The sequence below is a fragment of the Drosophila mauritiana genome, chromosome 2L (assembly GCF_004382145.1).
Source record: "Drosophila mauritiana strain mau12 chromosome 2L, ASM438214v1, whole genome shotgun sequence".
NCBI lineage: Eukaryota > Metazoa > Arthropoda > Insecta > Diptera > Drosophilidae > Drosophila > Drosophila mauritiana.
Genome location: NC_046667.1, coordinates 415,621 through 434,894, shown reverse-complemented (window position 1 = coordinate 434,894; position 19,274 = coordinate 415,621). Strand labels below are relative to the sequence as shown.

Sequence of the window (19,274 nt, the reverse complement as noted above, 5' to 3'; positions counted from 1 at the left end):
CCAATCGTTCCACCCGCGCCCGCTAGATGGCTCCACTCTTAGGCAGCGAGAGCGAAGAAAAATCAATAGAAATTTTCATTTTAGTGAATTGCCCTGCGCTTGGTAATAGTTAACAAACAAATTAGCGGCAAATCAGCGAGGCGAAGCGCCAGCGAGTTGGAGTTCCATAAAGTGCAACACGCAGGACCAAACATTCCGCAGCCAACACCCCGGATTCCAATTCCAAGCGAACTTCAGGAGTCAGAGATTTCTCTCTCCGCTCCGCAACAGAAATTCCGCAACGCTAACCGATTTTGTCCGCTGCGAGTAAAAAAAATCGGAAAAGTAAGCTAAAAAAAAAGAACAGCTAACATACGCCCATTAATGTTTTTGGAGGCTTCTTCGGTGTTTTTCTTTGGTCGAAACGCCCTCGTCATCCAGCGGTGAAAAAAGTGACGTGACATGAAGGCAAAGCGAAGAAAGAAGAGAACCGAAGAGCGCAGTGAAAAACAGAAAATAAAACGAAATGGAAAGCAAAGCAAAAAATATACCACAGAAACAAAAGCCGGTGGTCGTGTAAATCCAAATAATAATGCCCAAGTGCACATCGACTTCGCCAGGCGATAAAAAGTGGGCGAGCGAGGTCACAGAATCTTTATCAACGGGCAAAACGCTGCCAAGTTGAAAATAAATCGGTTGCCAAAAATGCGGGGGTACACTCTACTACCACCCGAAAATGTCAAAGTTCGCCAGCCATTGAGTGCACTGGGCAGAAAATCCATCGCGTATTCCACTGTTAACCGATTAAAAGTTCTGGCATTTTGTACATATAAATCGTTATCAGCACTTGATGCTCAGTGAAATTAATGGTGCATACATATTTTGTGGCGTTTACGTTATCAAATTTAAAACAGCAATACGGACTTTCAGAATAAGAAGCTGTATCAATGTTGGGATGTACAAGCTTATTCCCAGGCTAAAAACAAATTATTATCCAAAATACTTTTTGTTTGAATAATATACGTTTGTTAACACAAATACTAAATAAAACGTAATCATAATACTAAGTTTTCCCATTCCCACAACCCACAATAAATAGAGTATCGTTTCCGCTTTCAGGTCCCAAGGAACGGCCGAGATCCAATCGAAGTAAAGATAGCTTTGCAGAACCAGAGCGGAGAGGAACTATATATCTTAGGGTCCGACGTCGAGTTCGAGCGATAAGAACGCCTCGAGACTCGGCCGCCATCCATCGACGATTTTCTTGCGCCCCCAGTTTGCATAAAACCAGCGAAAATTAACAAGCTAACTACCATGGCGCCGGTGCGGGGGGATGGCATGAGAGGCCTGGCCGTCTTTATATCGGATATAAGGAACTGTAAGTGCAGATCATCACAGATCTCTTGGGTAACCAGTATTAAATCCAATTGAGCGGGTCGCAACAAGAGATTTTCCATAGGGGCGGAATCAGCGCCATTTCTTCTTCAATTACCACGAGCAGCGCACTCACAATAACGTGGGGCGGTACAAAAACGCAGGAACAGTAAGCTCTCTGTCAGTTGAATTACAAAATATTGGTTACTTTTCTTCTTCATATCAAAGTAAATATTTTGGTAATCGTTACATTAGAAAGATATACGATACAAGATACATATATGGGTAAAACACAGTAAATAGCTTTATAAAAAGTTAATCGGTTGCCTACCATTATTCATAAATACTTAAAATTTTGCATATGTGTGTGCGCAAGATTCGCGACTGTTGTCCGACGCTTCACTGTATGATATTATCACCGCTCGTTGTTTGCTGTATGCTCGGTTAGTAGTTTCTGGTTTGTGGACAACATATAGGAGAGCAGAGGTTCCGCTGCGGATCGGTGACTGGTACTAATTGACGCCTATGTGAATCGGAGAAAACCCGCGACATGGAGAGAGCTGAAGGGTGTGAAGTCGCATCTCCGATCGATCAATCGCGGGGCGGAAAAGAAAGCGAAGCTTTCGCGGACGAATCGCTGTTGTTTTACTGTGAATCTCCCTCATATCCGTATTAGACACAAAGTTTTTATACTAATATTCACCCATTTGCCAACCAACCACCCGCAGGTAAAAGCAAAGAGGCGGAAGTCAAACGCATAAACAAGGAGTTGGCCAATATACGGAGCAAATTTAAAGGAGACAAAACCCTCGACGGCTATCAGAAAAAGAAATATGTCTGCAAGCTGTTATTCATATTTCTCCTCGGCCATGACATCGACTTCGGGCACATGGAGGCGGTCAATTTGCTGTCCTCCAACAAATACTCAGAGAAGCAGATTGTGAGTACCCAAAAAAATTGCTTCAATAATCATTTGTTTATTTAACGAGTCGAAATAATTGAACTGGAAGCAGACTCTGCTTGTGGGAAAAGGGAATTTCATTCAATTTAACTTAACTTTGTCGTTTTTTGAAGTTTGATAAAAATATTTAAAATTGGTTTTAAAATTTAATGTTACTGATAAATCTTTTTTTGAACTATGATTTAGGGCTACCTTTTCATCTCAGTGTTGGTGAACACGAACAGCGACCTTATTCGGCTGATCATCCAATCTATAAAGAATGATTTGCAGTCGCGTAATCCTGTGCACGTTAATCTGGCACTACAATGCATTGCCAACATTGGAAGTCGGGATATGGCCGAGTCCTTTTCCAACGAAATACCCAAGTTACTCGTCTCGGGCGACACCATGGACGTGGTGAAGCAGTCGGCGGCGCTATGCCTGCTCCGCCTGTTCCGCTCCTCGCCGGACATCATTCCCGGTGGTGAGTGGACTTCGCGCATTATCCATTTGCTCAATGATCAGCACATGGGAGTGGTCACAGCGGCCACCTCGCTGATCGACGCCTTGGTGAAGCGCAATCCGGACGAGTACAAGGGTTGTGTTAATTTGGCTGTTTCACGCTTATCCCGGATCGTAACAGCCAGCTACACGGATCTTCAGGTAAGATTTAATGCATTTTTATGGTATAAAACTTCTAATTACTTCTCGTATGCAGGATTATACATATTACTTTGTACCGGCTCCATGGCTATCGGTGAAACTTCTTCGATTGCTGCAAAACTACAATCCGGTCACCGAAGAGGCCGGCGTACGGGCTCGCTTGAATGAAACTTTGGAGACGATTTTGAACAAGGCGCAAGAGCCGCCAAAGAGTAAGAAGGTGCAGCACTCTAACGCAAAGAACGCCGTGCTCTTCGAGGCCATCAACCTGATCATTCACAGCGACAGCGAGCCAAACCTTCTAGTGCGCGCTTGCAACCAGTTGGGACAGTTCCTCAGCAATCGGGAAACCAACTTGCGCTATCTGGCTCTGGAGTCCATGTGCCACCTGGCCACTTCGGAGTTCTCGCACGAGGAGGTGAAGAAGCACCAGGAGGTGGTCATTCTGTCAATGAAAATGGAGAAGGACGTATCCGTGCGCCAAATGGCGGTGGATCTTTTGTATGCCATGTGTGATCGTGGTAATGCCGAGGAAATTGTTCAGGAGATGCTGAACTATCTGGAGACGGCCGACTACTCTATTCGCGAGGAAATGGTGCTCAAGGTGGCAATTCTTGCCGAGAAGTACGCCACGGATTATACCTGGTAAGAGTTCTCTTTCTTACCTTTATATATTCTTTATGACATCCGCTATTTTAACAGGTATGTGGACGTTATCCTCAATCTAATTCGCATTGCTGGCGACTACGTGTCTGAGGAAGTATGGTACCGCGTAATTCAGATCGTGATCAATCGCGAGGAGGTTCAAGGCTATGCCGCAAAGACTGTTTTTGAGGCGCTACAGGCCCCTGCCTGCCACGAAAACATGGTTAAAGTGGGCGGCTACATTTTGGGAGAGTTTGGTAACTTAATCGCCGGAGATTCCCGTTCAGCCCCACTGGTACAATTCAAGCTACTGCACTCCAAGTACCACTTGTGCTCGCCGATGACCCGTGCCCTTCTTCTGTCCACGTATATTAAATTTATCAACCTCTTTCCGGAAATTCGTACCAATATCCAGGATGTGTTCCGCCAGCACAGCAATCTTCGATCCGCAGATGCGGAACTGCAGCAGCGAGCTAGCGAATATCTGCAGCTTAGCATAGTGGCATCGACAGACGTTTTGGCCACCGTCCTTGAGGAGATGCCATCGTTCCCAGAACGCGAGAGCTCAATTTTAGCTGTGCTAAAGAAAAAGAAGCCCGGCAGGGTGCCGGAGAACGAAATTCGCGAGTCGAAGAGCCCGGCACCCCTGACTTCTGCAGCGCAGAACAACGCCCTTGTGAACAATTCACATAGCAAGCTGAATAACAGCAACGCAAATACGGATCTGCTTGGATTAAGCACTCCGCCATCGAATAATATTGGTAGTGGTAGCAATAGCAACAGTACGCTCATTGATGTTTTGGGCGACATGTACGGCAGCAATAGTAACAACAACTCAAGTGCCGTGTACAACACCAAGAAGTTTTTGTTCAAGAACAATGGTGTTTTGTTCGAGAACGAAATGCTGCAGATCGGTGTGAAGAGCGAGTTCCGCCAGAATCTTGGACGATTAGGCCTTTTCTACGGCAACAAGACACAGGTTCCCCTGACGGTAAGTAAATTAGTTTCTGAAATATTTCAGCCATTAAATTGCTTTCTTCTCAGAACTTTAATCCTGTGCTGCAATGGTCTGCCGAGGATGCGCTTAAGCTGAACGTGCAGATGAAGGGGGTGGAGCCGACCCTGGAGGCCGGCGCGCAGATCCAACAACTGTTAACCGCGGAGTGCATCGAGGATTACGCCGATGCGCCAACAATCGAGATCAGTTTCCGCTACAACGGCACCCAGCAGAAGTTCAGCATTAAACTGCCATTGAGCGTTAACAAATTCTTTGAGCCTACCGAAATGAATGCTGAATCATTCTTTGCACGATGGAAGAACCTTAGCGGGTATTTAATAAGGTATCTTTTGATAATATTCAATATTAATTGTGCATTTGTAGTGAGCAACAACGGTCACAGAAAGTGTTCAAGGCTGCCCAGCCACTGGATTTGCCCGGAGCCCGCAACAAGCTTATGGGCTTTGGCATGCAACTGCTGGACCAAGTGGATCCCAATCCAGACAATATGGTCTGCGCGGGCATCATTCATACGCAATCGCAACAGGTGGGCTGCCTAATGCGATTGGAGCCGAACAAGCAGGCTCAGGTGAGTAATCTATTGTTAGATACTTGGAACATTATGCCTATTTCTCAAATTATCAACAGATGTTCCGACTGACAGTTCGGGCAAGCAAGGAGACCGTAACTCGGGAAATCTGCGACCTGTTGACGGATCAATTCTAAGCCACAACAATCATGGACGGGGGGATAGAGACGGAGCTGCGAAGCCATGGAGCCACGGCAACCACTTTACAATGCACAATCCCAATTACCTAGAGAAATATCAAAGCATACAAGGCCCTAGAACTGTACGCGTTTAGTTATGCCAGGCACACTCCTACACTCTTCTTAAGTACCTTTCATCTTCTCCAACAGCGAGTTGATTTACCCACTGTCCTGTTAATTTGAATATTATGTTTGTAAACCTACTCTTACTTTAACCATTTTCCAATTTCATGTTCCCAAACTTCTTTGTAAATGTTAAGCTCAAAAAGTTCATAGTAGAGAAACGCAAGAACATAATTAGATTATGTTTATATGTATGACAAATTATATATTGTTGCATCATTTTGAGGCAGTAGCAATTGGATATTATATACCTATATACAGATCTACATACATTCATACAAACCACATACATATACCTAGTATATACGTCGTTGTAATAAAAACAGAAATCAATATAAAACAAAAGAGAAAAGCTTGCAAAGGAATTATTAAGATGCCTGCAAATGACAAGTATGCAAATCGTTATCTAAATATTTATACATATATTGATTATTGCAATTGCATCTAAATGAAATTCATGTTTAATGTTTTTGATTGTGAAAATCCGAAGGAGAGCCGCCAGAGCAGAAATCTCATTAAATAATAGACAAATAATTAGAAACGGATCCCCAAAAAACTCCTTGATTAATCACTGTTGAGCAACTTAAAATTTATAAACGATAGGAAATATTTCCCTATTGGAGGAAACGAAGAAAAACATTCAGAATATTATACTTATAGCAGAATTTTTTGATTGATTCTGGGTAATATTACGTTTCGTTTGTGTACCATAGATAAACTGAGAGGGGCTACTACATGTTGTGCCGCTTCCTGAAGAGAAAGCGATCATTGTAGCACCAAGTATTAACTTATCTGAAGCAGCAGCAGTAGCCGCCAGCCATAAATCTGCTAATAACTCTCTTCAAATGCGAGACGGCTGCCGATGAAGAACAAAGAATTGTAAACTAAAATATACACTATATAGATACTGATACTGAAAACCGATAATGGAAACTGACATCAAATACTTATTACCATTAAACTCTCGATCCTTTCGTAAAAACCAATGTGAATGACAGCTGGAAATTTAGGCATTTCCAAAGTGCAATAGTTAAATGTTACAAAATTCCACACAAATTCCATTTAACACTCACAGACAAAACAAAAGCAACTGCAAGAGCATGAAAACCAAGCCACAACTACATATAGCAAGTGCAGGAATTTAACTGTAAACGTAAACAAATATGTATTTAAATAAATATAAATTGAAACCAATTGAAAGGTGTTTAGAACGTTTCCACGAACTGGATATAAACACTTGGCAAGCACACTTGTATTTAACGTATTTATCTTTATTACGATTAGCGCACGGGTTAACATAGGACCTAACAATAATTTTAGATTTAAATCAAATTTCATTTAACTTAAATCTCGCATTAATGTTGACCGAACTCAATTCGGTAACCAGATACTTGAAAGAGAATGGTATCTCGATCATGGATACGGAACTGTTATCCCCACACAAGCGACACGTATCTGGCTGGGAAGAGAGTCCTCCCGTCTCATTTCGCTTAACAATGCGTTGCAGAGGCGCCAGAATAGAGCCGCACTTGTGGCACACCAAGGTGTGCGTCTTATCGGAGTTGTGGAACAAGCGATCTTGCAGCAGGAAAGCGGCACCGTGGGAGATTAAAGCATCCCGTTCCATCTCACCGAATCTGACGCCTCCACCGCGTTTTCTGCCCTTAATTGGCTGATGGGTCCGAGCTTCCACCGCTCCCGTAGATCTTACCTGCCACTTGTCAAACACCATGTGCCGAAGACGCTGGTAATGCACCACTCCAAAAAATATGTCAGCAGTCATCTCTCGGCCATCTACGCCGGAATACAGCCTCTCCGTTCCGTAGTAATTATAACCACCAGCCTCTAACATTTTGCCAAAATAGTCAATAGCTGTATTCTCTTCGGAGAAGCGAAAAGGCGTGGCATCGTAAACATTTCCGTGGATTGCAGCCCCCTTTCCCGCCATCGTTTCTATCATCATGGCGATTGTCATTCGGGAGGGGAAGCCGTGGGGATTGAACACAATGTCTGGGATCAAACCCGATTCCGTAAATGGTAAGTCCTCTGCAGGATATTTTTGTGAGCAAATTCCTTTCTGACCAGCTCTTGATGCAAACTTGTCTCCAATAGTGGCAGGTCGTGGAACACGCAGAGTGATGGCCACCGTTTTTTTGGGCGACAAATCGAAGCTTCCCAACTGCCGGATGCTCTCTACTATGCAATCCTCCTTTTCATCCATTTTCACAACTTTATAGGTGGCGACCTCTCCGTCAAAATAGCAGTACAGGGGCGAACCATAGCTCAATTTCGAGCCCGGATGTGGAAGACCATCCGTGTCAAGATGTTTTATTAACTCCGGCATGTGCGGATGCCTTGCGAAGTAACTGCTCTTCTTGTCCAGCGTTAAAAACTTCGTTTTGTAGATACTTCCATAGGCGAATCCTCGTTCATAAGCAGCCTTGTTGATGATCATAGCATCTTCCATATCGTAGCCCGTGTAGGAAATGACAGCTACAATAGCATTTGTGCCCATTGCGAAGTCATCCAGCTGAATGTTGTCGTAGTGTACTGGTCGGAAGAGAGGAGTCCCTGGCGTCTGGAGGCGGTATAACTTGTTGGCCGCTTGCTTAGGCCAATTCAAGCATGGCGTTCCCATCGTTTGTTTTCCCATCTGACACTGGTACATATTACGTGGCGATTGATTGTAGTCCGGCATGGGTATCAAGTTGGCCAAATTGCTCATGAAGTGGGTCTTACCCAACTCCAAATGAGTGGTGAAATCAGGATACATTTCCTTTGCATCGATGGCGATCTCCATGTAAAGCTGTTCCAGAGTTCCGATGTACTCCACCCTCTTCCACTTTAGGTTCCAAACGGGTCTCATCATCCTGGCAGGACCCGTTGCAAGGTAAAGCCCTGGAAACTGACCGTTCTTCTTGAAGGGTATAAAGCCGATTTCCATCATCTGGGGAAGGGTGCCGAATATCTTCCCGTACCGCAATTCGTCAACTATTTTGTCGGCTTCTGATTGATGAATGTGACCCAAGTGTTTGCCATCTAGAAAGACGACGTAAAGTTTTTCGCCCAAATACCTGCGGCTTGACAGGGGCATCATGCCCATATCTATAAGATGCTTTGGAATGGCCTGAAAAAAAGTAATTGGTTAAAATTTCTTTTGAAGTCTACCATTTGCTGTACTCACCTTCACCAACATGGGATCGGGACGCATCGAAATCTCGCAAGTTAGAGTCAAATGATTTAACAGCCCGCACGGTGTGCCATCAGGAGTGTGCACTGGGCAAATGAAACCCCAGGCATCCGGGAGCAGCTGCCGAGCCTCAGTGGTTCTCATCGTTGTAAAGTAGGAACCACGGTGGATGGCGCGAAAGTGGGACATGTAACGCATCCTGTTAATGTTCTCCGCCATAATGACTAATCCGCTATTTTGCATTAATCCCAGGCCAGTGCGACTCGCAATATTTCCAGTGGCTAAAAACGACTCTATGGCCCGACCAACTCCTCCCGCTTGTCGCATGCACTGCGTCATCACAGCGCTTGTAACTAGGGCATCAGGCGAAGTCAGTTTTTTTTGAAGGCAACGTCGGACTTGCGAGACCCAGGATTCGACTCGCTCACTTAGGTATTTTTGATAGAGATGGCCTGGCAGAAGCACTTCCTGCATCATAGCTGAGTCAACGTTCTCCACTTTGTACTTGCCCTGTGCGCATTGGAAAAGTTTCTGAATCATAAACACAATCAACTGGAACTTATCCTCATAGGTATCCAGGTGAATCATTACTCGCTCCCTAAGGATAAAGTCTGTGACATCCTCATCCGGTTGCCATTCCGGAACTTCTGGGAAGCGGGCACGGAACAGATTGCCAATGAAGCTCTTGCACTGGGCGTGCGTATAGACGTTTTCATTTTGAACTTCCCTCAACATGTTTTGCACGCAAGACACATAGTACTGGTCGGACTCGTAGCCTCGCACCAATCTGTTGTATATCTCCTCATCTGTATAATCCATCAGGCACTTGAGGATCAGGCAAACTGGTACGTATGACAGTCTCTTGACGTGAGAAAACATAAACTTTGCAGTTCCATTGTTTAAATAATGTACTACATTGCTCAGGGATGATTCGTCCTCACGGACCGTTTGCACTAACATACCCAGATCGCTGAAATTCTGTCCACGATCCTTCCAGGAAGAACGTTTGACACAGATGGGATGGTTCCTCCGGGTCATGATCAACATACGTACAATCTTCTCATTTCCTCGGATCACAAAGATGCCACCCCACTCGCTGTCGTGCTCTCCATGTTTTACCATTTCTTCCGGAGTAGCCTGTCCCAGATTGCAGGCCTTGGAGCGCAACATGATGGGAACTTCCCCGAGGTCCATGTTTATCGGAGTCTTTTCCACTCCATTGACACTCCACCCCAATCGGACTGAGCACATTCCCGAGTAGGAGACATGGAGCTGCCTGGAGTCCGTGGGGTAAATCTCTCGGGTGCGCACATCAATCACATCTTGCGGCACCTTTGGCTTCGCTATCCATATGGATTCTACTTTCATTGAAATCTTTTCGCCGGCAGGACTCAGCCAGTGGTTAGGGATCATGTGTTTGGCCGAGTAATCCAGTCCCACGGTCAGCATCTCGTCGAAGGAATCCACATGTGGAGCTCCCAAATTGGCCAGATGCTAGCCATAGAGGGAAATTTATTAGCACTACACCTGGCTGTAGGTACAAGTTTGATATTTACCCTGCTAAGTTTTTTGGGTATCTGCTTAAACTCCGGGCGGGAATTGGTCAGCACTGGAATGGTCTTCATTTGTTGCATCTCCTCCAGCATGTTGTATGTATTTTTCTTTTAGAATGCCGACCAAAAATAATAAGAAACCGATTGCCTTCCTTCGCACGTGTTGTTTGGGATCGAACCGTTTTGAATGCGAACCAGTCAGTGGTGAGGCAGTCGCAAAGAACTAGTTCATATATTATGTCGGGAAGTTATATGAATATAATAAGAATATATATGATTTGAATACAATTTTTTTCGGTAAATAAATAACCATCAGTAAAAATTTGTATTTAGATTAATTAAACACACTAAAATAACCTTATAGTTCGGTGAATTATCGTATGGTTCCGATTCATGTTCAGCTTATCTTTAAATAACAGGGCTGCCAACCGAATGCAAGGAACAGCTGATTAGTGCGCGCTTGATAAGCCTGATAACCCAATTTTGAATTGTACCCAAGTCGTATAAAGGCAAATATAATTTATTTGCAACGTCTGACATATTGTGCACATACGCCAACAAGCATTTAGCATTTGCAAAGATATCCGGCTTGTAGGACACAACTCCTGCGGAAATGAGACTTTGCCACAGGATGCAAGGATGTGCCAACGTGTTGCTCTTGCTAATGAAGTTGTTGCATTGTTGTGAGCCACATATATATTTGGCGTATGTATGCACATATGTATGTACATATTAATCTGAAGCTCCCTCTCCAAAATACGCCATATAAAGCTTCTAAGCACTTAAGCTTAAACCCCACTGACTGGCACATTTATGTCTATGAATGGACTGCGAGAATACGACAATTTTCTTAACATTATATTTTGCCTAAATATATTGCAATTGCCAAACATCTTTTTTGGTTTTTAACGTAAAAGATGGACTGTTTGTCGGAACATCAAGGAAATATCATCAATTCGAGATGGTTCAGGAGCTAATGAAAAAGGAAAGAACCTCAATCTGAACGCAGTCACTCCGGTTTATTATTCCATTATAATGGACACAATGGATTTTCTTGCAACTTATTTTGGGCAGAGCGTCCTTGATGCCTGGTTCTCGTATCCTTGATACTTTCAACTTTCGCTGCACATTTGCCTGTGTGCAATCTCTGCGAAAGCTGAGGGCGTTCCTGGGGCACAACTTTTGCCTGGCTCTTCAAGTTTTTAGCAGAATTTTTTCCCTTTTGAGTCGCTACAAACAACAGAGAAACCTAGAACTAAGGGGCAGAGCGAGGCACCATGGCAAATTGCATTGTTGATTTTCATTTTCAAGCCTGGCGACACTTTGCCAAATGTGTGCGCCATCCCTCCCTCCTTCCTTCCTCGGAAAACCCTTCACCGCCCTTGGTTTGGAGTCGTTGCTGCGTGTTTCCCACTTTTCAAATGCGCGCACTGGAGGAAAAAAACAGGAAGTTGGCGTGGCCAGTGCAAAAATCAGCTAGCAAATGGATTTTCATTTGAAACTTTCGCGCGAAAGAAATCCATTGGGTTAGGGGGTGCGCGGGATACCCTACCCCACCATCACAAATTGGTTAATAAAGGTCCAGAGATTTATTCTCTTTAACGAAGTGATAATGGTCAAAGGATGTGGGTCAGACAGGGGTGCGCTAAGAGAAGTTTGTGAAAGTGTATGAATTCAAAAATGAATAGGATTGCGCAGTATTTCACCTTGAACATGTGTTCATACTCACCCAGAGTTTTTACCTAATACTAAAACTGAGAGCAATGCAAATTGTTTTGTATAAAGTTCCTGATGTTAGGAAACATCGTCTTCGAAACAGTGCAGATCATTCACCTAGTAAGTGTTGCGGATCTATCTCTGGCAGCTCTTGACAACTGGTCTTGATCTTCATTTCTTGACAGGCGATGTGGCAAGAGTTTTGTTTTGTTTTACCCCTTAGTCATAATTAAAATGACGCTTGTGTATAATTTTAGACTGATTCATGTGACACGTTCTTCTAATTAAAATGTGCATAGAGCTAAGAAGAACAATTAGGAATGTGAAGGGAAGAATCCTGAGAAGACTCTCAGACATGTTGCCCTCAACATAAAAAGAATCTCTAATGCTCAAAAACAAAGCATTTTATGTTGGGAGTGCCGCCGAGAGAAGCCAAATTCGTTTGAAAGCACGAGAGATCGTAGTGGGTTAAAAATAGCAGAATCTATTCGATGTTTTCTCAGTTTTTCCCGAGCTGGCCAACCGAAAAGTTGCATTCGACCGTCGAACGGATAGAAATTAGAACCCGAAAATTTTCCAACGTCACGTTTACATATAGAACTTTATCATATCTATACTAGATATTTAGTTTAGTTACGTTTCTCCTTTTCCGTATCTTTCGAAGTTCATTGTGCAAGTGAAATATTTTTTATGGAAATCGGGACATTATTCTTTCTCAAACATCCTTAGTTGAAAAGTGAAAGTCAATAGATAATTGCGAAATCTGCAAACTCGTGTGTGATCGTCGCACACAAATATAGACACCGATTTGTGTTGGTATTTTCCCCTGCTGGTATTGGTGCCATATCAATTGGTGGCGATCTGTAGATCGGTGGATATTTGGGCTTTCTTTGTGCCGACAAAGAGTTTTTCTCTAGAAGAAAAGTCGCATTAAAGCGAATCGTAAAATTAACGCTCGCCAGGCGAATCTGCAGTGGTAAACAGATCAACACAACCGCATACCACAGCTCGTTCGTCTTTGTTCTGTTGGTGAAGATGGGAAATGCCGAGTCCGCACAGTCTGCTGATGATACGCAGATGCAGGTGCAGCAGTCCACTGATGACGAGCCCTGGTGGAACAACATCGAACACGAGGATCTGATTCTGGAACAGGCCCCCCGAGCCACAACCCAACAAGAAGCTGAGGAGGTACTTCCCGAAAATAGAGTGAAATATCGTGAAAATCAAGTTGCAATTGAAATGGAGGACAAAGGAGATGAGTCCCCTCAACGAGAACAGACGCTCGAAGAGTTCAGAGAAGAGCTTCGTCAGAAAAAAGAGCTTCGCCAAAATGCTGTGCAGGGCCTTAGGGATGAAATTGCTAGTCTTAAAGAACAATTGGCCCAAGAAAAATCTGAGAATCAACGTCTTAGAAAAGATACGTCTGCAGAGGGTCAAGCCGATACTCAGCACGGCTATTCGAATAGTCGCAGTAAGCCTGATGCAGATCCAGATGATGAGAATCCCAGTTCCAGGAGCCGCCATGCTAATATCGAACTGGCCAATGCCCAGTTGGCTTTGCAGCAGGCACAGGCCGAGAATTTGTCATTGCGTGGAGAAGTGGAAGTGGTTCAACGCCAGGTAGGAACCTTGAAGGAGGTCATCTCCTGCTGCAAGCAGATGCTGAGTGTCAAGGAGGAACAGTGTGCTCAGGTGAGCTAGTAATGCAGGTTGTCCAGAAATCAAGATCCGTATTAAATAAATGGTTTACTACTAGCTCAAGATGAAGCTGACTGAAATCGAAAACTCATTTAGTGAGCGCGAAATGAAGATTATGTCGAACAATCTTCGTCAGGAGTACGAGCGCCAACTGGTGAATATCCGCCAGTTAAGGCAACTTTATGAAGAGCGACAAAGAGTGGCTGCTGCGGAGTACGAGAATCTCCAGCGCCTAATCTCGATCAAGAGAGATGAACTTACGGCCGAGCAGGAAAAGTAAGCAAATTTCTATCCCTTAAACAAAACTTTACTGAACTTTATTCTTGTAGAAATAAAAGCTTGGAGGACCGCCATCACAGCCTTCTCAAAGAGGTGGAGATGGCCAATGAGGAGCTGGCGAAGCTCCGGGAGGAGTGCAGCGAGCACAAGTTTGAGAAGCGTCTGCTCAGTGAGCAAGTGGGTGCAGTTAACATGGTGAGTGCAACTTATATAGAAGCCATTTTCATGTAATATCCTTTCATATCCTTTCCCAGCTCTTCAGCCAGCTAATCATGGGGTTCAATGGCAAGAGCAACATGAACATCGATCGCGTCAATCGAATGCTGGAGGAAAACCGCCACCTCCTCAATCAAATGACCCAAGCGGAGGGAAACTGCAGCGACGGTGCCACTCTGCCCAAGTTGCTCTTCGACCTCGTGGAGCAAGCTACTGGTCATGGGGATTCCGCCGAGGAATCAGATAAAAGTCGCAGCGCCACACCCACACCCACAGGCACTCCCACAAAGGAGGACACCACGGACGGTTGTCAACCGGGAGAAGCCGTCGAAAAATGCCGGAAGGGGAGCTCGCGCTCGGGCTCGTCCTCTGGTGTGGATGCCACTGCGGCTTCGTTAAAAAGCCATGAGCCCGAAATTATGGGAAAAGTTGCCTCGGCCCAAGAAATTATTGGCAACTTGCCAAAAGTTTGGAAAGTGTTGATGGAGCTCTTGAGCCACCACAAAATCGAGCGCGTGCAGTTGGAGGAGCTGCCATCCTCGAGTGCGGCCTCTCCTTCCTCATCCGCAACCAACGCTTCTGGCAAGGACGAGGGCGAGTCCCACCGCAAGCCACCGGAGCTTAGCGTCAGCAAAACCTACATCAAACTAAAGGTGAGCCCAAGCTGCCAAGTTTCACTTACTGCACTGCAAAAATCAAAACCAAAATCGGTTTTTACTACCATACTAGGTTAATTTTGCCTTAGTTAGGAGTAACCTTCATTTTTATTTTTGAACAAACTTGCAGAAGTAATATGGTAATAGAAAACGTGTATTATGTATTTAAGTAATGAAAAGAAACGAATTTTTGTCAGTTAAGTCGCAGATCCTCTAACGGTCCCCTCCTTCTTTCAAGTGCTGCGGACAATCAGGCTTGTTAGTTGTCGTATCCGGTTTGCTGATGAAGTGCAGCCCGCCAGAATCGCACCCATCCGCCTCCGAGACTCCCCCGTCATGGAGTTCTGTCTGTGGCTGTTGCAAAGTTTCGCATTATTCACTTAAGCGCTTTCTTTAGTCTAGTGCCGAGCGAGCCGCCGAGCACGAGCAGCTTCATTATTGCTGACATCCTGCCGAGCGTCGATGTAGAAAGGAAGTGGAGGAGCATCGAGCAAAGTGGGTGGGTCCTTGGGGCCAAGGCCGTGGCAGTCGAGTCCGTTGTCGTGCACATAATTGAATTTATCGGTCAGTTGCCGTTGGTACCGAACATGTTGCACTTAGCTACCCTTGAATAGCGGCTATTTCTACTTCGTTTTCGTTCTGGTCAGGTATTTTTTTAATGTCAGGGATAATTCAAAAAATATTTGGTCTTCATACCTATTCACATTCATCCATGATAATCCACAGGGAAAATAAAATATTGAGTTCTTTTTAAACTAAAGCTAGCTAATGGTAGGGTATCTATTATTTGTTAATTTTTTGAGACCATTGTTATTTTGGCTTAAACTCTAATTGGTTGAAAAGTTTGACCATCTCGCGATGGAGCACTTTAGAAGTTTTCACTTCAGGCCGGCCAAGCCCTTGCTTAAGTACCGTCAAAAAACCAATACCTTTCCTTATTTCAGGACCTTATTCTGGAGAAGAAGTCGCTGGTGAAGGAGACAACCCGACTAAAAACCCTTAACAGCCACCTGGACTACCGCCTCAACCAACAGGAGAAACGGCTGAGCGGTGTGAGCTTGGAGCTAACGAAAACCTGGCACCTAGTGGGCAAGATGCAGCGCCAGCATCGCCAACTGCACACACAGGAGCAGATCCTGCGCTATCAGTTGCAGCAGAAGCGGCGTCTCTTGAGCGAACTAAAGGATGAGCTAGAGTACTGCCGCAGGAAATGGGCCTTGGCCAGGGCTAAGAACGACGAGAGCCAGGAGCAGTGTGACGAGTGGCGAAGGGAATTCGCCAGGAGAAAATTAGAGGATGCAAATCACTCGGCTGAGAGTGGTTACAGCGATTCGGGTCCCCAATCGGATGAGGAGCGGGATCTGGGTACCGTGGATACTGTAGAAGCCCCCCCTTCATCGGGCACTTGTCGCCGGAAGCTTCTCAGGGATCAATTCGAGCATACGCGCAAAATAAAGCGGATGCAAAGCACGTCTCCCGGGCGTCAGGGTTTCGAAGGCGAGGAAGCTGAGGCTGATAATATCGTTCTTCGCTGGAACAGTGCTCCACCTACTTGCGGATGGAGGGATGCATCTGAAGAAGGAGATGAAGTTGACGAGCCAGAGGAGGAAGGAGCCCATGGTCTTCTGCCTAAGTCGCTACACAGCTCCAGAAGCAGACAAAGAAGTGTGGAAGCGTCAAGTGAAACAGCAGGCACAGCCAGTCGCATACAGAAGCTTGAGGAGCAGTGCAAAAACCTTATTCAGCAAGTCTTAGAAACCTCTGGAAATCGGGAGCGCCTTGAGATTCAGTTGTGCCAGTTCCACGATGACATCGCTCCCGCGCAACATGCTGTGCCCTTGGAGGAATTCATAAACAGGAAGCGCATGGAGCGAATGACCAGGGCCAGTTCAGCACCAGCCACCGGAAGCCTTACACCGCGGGAGGAAGAGTACACAAGGAAACGATCGGAGCGGTTGGGACGCCTCGAGGAGGAGTCGCGCCAACTGATGTCAAGGATTAGGCGCACTGCCGATCGAGGCCACTACCTTAAAAAATCTTTGGACAGGATTAGAAGAGCACCAAGCAGAGAGGCGAGCTTCGAAAGTAACACAGAGGAGGAAGCAATCCCGGCATCGAAAAGTGAATCCTGTCCAGCTACATCTCCTCTCACCGCTGAGGAAGAGGAATACACATCCAGAAGGGCAGCGAGGATTCAGCGTATGGAGCGTGAAAGTCGACAGTTAATATCGCAGCTCTCAAGAAATTCTGAGCGCGGTGAAAACTTTGCTACCAAGTTGGATAACCTACATGAGCAGTACGGCCCAAATTCTCAGCTGGATCAAGCACGAAGCTCCGCTAGCGTGTCGCAGACTTTAGAGCAACGATTGGAGGACATTGAAAGGGTATCGACCAATAGAGCCGAACGTCTCCGTATTCTGGAGCTTCAAGGAAACGAATTAATTGCCCGCTTGAGCTCCACGTCCGAGAGGGGCACAGCCATGATCAACAGGATTGCGGAAAGAGAAGCTAGTCGGCGTCAGGAAGCAGAACTGGTGGAACAAACTGTTCCGTCTGAAGAAGCCACCAGCTCCGAAGCCAGCACTAGGATTGTCCGTCATCCCGAGGAGGAAGTCGAGGGAGCAGCTTGTTGTGTAACGGTCACCACCACTGATAGTCAGCTAGCAATAAAACTACAATCCACGGGAGCCATCCCCAAGACTACGACTAGGCATGGCATACCACAATCCAAGTTGTGTGCTGCCACTCGACAGGATGATGCAGCCAAGAAGCGATCTGGAAGGGAAGCTGTCCAGACGGAAGCACCCGAAACTCTTGAGGACATGGTGCAGAGACTTAGGGCACTGCCGTTTCCAGAAAAAACTCAGGAAAATAAGTCAGAGGAGCCTCAAAATCAAAATACAAATTCTTTTACCGACTACCAAAATCAGGATGATATATTGGACGACATAGGAGGTACCCCACAAAATAAAGTTGAGGGTGAAAATACCGAAGTTCAGGAATCCGGTCAACATACAACGGGGCAACTAGACGAGCAGAAACACATGAATAGCGACCACTGAAAGCTGTTCACTAGATGTAACAACGACTACAATAGCCTGCTGATAAAACTTCAAGGACCAGTGAAAAACACATACTGCTATTGATAGTTCAAATATTTGACCGTAAATAAAGATATATTTTTTGGTGTCCATATAAGCTAAAAAACATTTGTGATTTCGTTGATTTCAAGTCTAAATAATAAGTTCGTATCACTAATCAATAAGAAAGTCCTCTGCGTCGGCTCTCATTATCATCTCGCTAAGGATCGGACCCAGACTGGTTCCTCTTTCCGGAGAAGTTTTGTGCTCCCTTAGCCACGCATGCAGCCATGACATTGCACGGAATACGGAATACGAAACAAGAGGAACACGGAGCATGGAGACCGCGACTGACATGTGGGTGGGCGATAGAAGGGGTGAAATGGGGATAGCAAGGACGTGGCCATTGGGTGGCAATGGGCGGCGCATTATCTCTGCATATGAAGTAAAAATGCCAGCGTCCGCTAACAAGTTGGCGACATCGTCATCGCCATCCGACTCCGACTGGGAGTCCTCCATATCCCCGACAAGGCTGCTTTATGCAAATTCCTTTCCTCCTCAACTCAAGGCGTGTAAACAGCAATTGTTGGGTGGCTGGGGTAGTGGGTGGCGCAGTCTGGACGGGCGACTCTGTTCAGGCATAAAGACAACATCGCCTCATATGCTTTTAAAGCGAACAGAGATTGTACATTAACTTATCCGCTGTCTTCCGCCCAACAGCAAACTGTCAACAGAAGGAAGTTCTCAATCCGCCTCCCCAGATGAAATGATGTGCAAGGCTCTGTTGGCTAACAGAAATTTGTTGTGTGTTCACTCGACTGGCTACCCCTCGTATAAATGAACACTTCCAGTCGTTATGTTAGGGTTTCCAACACTGAGTGGTTCTATTACCGGAGCTGTTAAGGTATATATATGGAGTTAACAGACGTTTGGGGGGGGCACTTCCCCGCTTCAGATGACCTAGTTCTATTGAAATGTTAAAGCGTAACAAGTTCGGTGGGGCAAAGTAACAGAAAAACACCAGGTAAAATTGGTTCGGGCTTGAAATATGAACAGTAATGTGGGGTTTACAGCTGGATCCTGTTAAGGACTTGCAACCTGCATGAAACCCCTTAAAATAGCATACTTTACAGCGTATAAGAGGAAAGGCAAAGCTGGCGCCATCTGCCGGACTTACCAACAACTTACAGTTAAGGCCTTGAGCTTTTTTGAGCTTCCAGACATCTTTAATAAACTTTGTAAGGAGTCGGCCTAATTAGATGGAACTGAATTTCAGGTCCCATTCGTGTACTAATTGTTATGGGGCCCGACCTCGCCCCCTCAAAAAAGGGAGCACCCTCTGGGGCTAAAAATGTATACAAATTGTTGCACCGTTAACTGCTCTGTCTGTTTCTGGC

At 45.3% G+C, this 19,274-nt stretch overlaps 3 protein-coding genes across 3 annotated transcripts; 2 read left to right on the top strand and 1 right to left on the bottom strand.

Annotated features, from left to right (window-relative positions):
* Window position 1: 1 nt before the first annotated feature.
* Window positions 2-6,683, top strand: LOC117145927 (AP-2 complex subunit alpha). Its single transcript, XM_033311795.1, has 9 exons — window positions 2-324; window positions 1,099-1,357; window positions 2,082-2,293; window positions 2,501-2,956; window positions 3,012-3,601; window positions 3,659-4,592; window positions 4,646-4,929; window positions 4,983-5,187; window positions 5,247-6,683. The coding sequence occupies exons 2-9, from the start codon at window positions 1,294-1,296 to the stop codon at window positions 5,322-5,324; spliced, it is 2,823 nt and encodes a 940-aa protein (XP_033167686.1). The 5' UTR covers window positions 2-324; window positions 1,099-1,293; the 3' UTR covers window positions 5,325-6,683.
* Window positions 6,684-6,740: 57 nt separating this feature from the next.
* Window positions 6,741-10,325, bottom strand: LOC117145920 (DNA-directed RNA polymerase I subunit RPA2). The gene is made up of 3 exons (XM_033311781.1): window positions 10,236-10,325; window positions 8,674-10,173; window positions 6,741-8,616 (listed from the first exon to the last, which is right to left on the bottom strand). Exons 1-3 carry the CDS (start codon window positions 10,323-10,325, stop codon window positions 6,817-6,819), a joined length of 3,390 nt encoding a protein of 1,129 aa, XP_033167672.1. The 3' UTR covers window positions 6,741-6,816.
* Window positions 10,326-12,467: 2,142 nt separating this feature from the next.
* Window positions 12,468-17,989, top strand: LOC117150087 (restin homolog). Its single transcript, XM_033316930.1, has 5 exons — window positions 12,468-13,640; window positions 13,705-13,922; window positions 13,976-14,120; window positions 14,180-14,794; window positions 15,742-17,989. The coding sequence occupies exons 1-5, from the start codon at window positions 12,984-12,986 to the stop codon at window positions 17,857-17,859; spliced, it is 3,753 nt and encodes a 1,250-aa protein (XP_033172821.1). The 5' UTR covers window positions 12,468-12,983; the 3' UTR covers window positions 17,860-17,989.
* The last annotated feature ends 1,285 nt before the right edge of the window (window positions 17,990-19,274 follow it).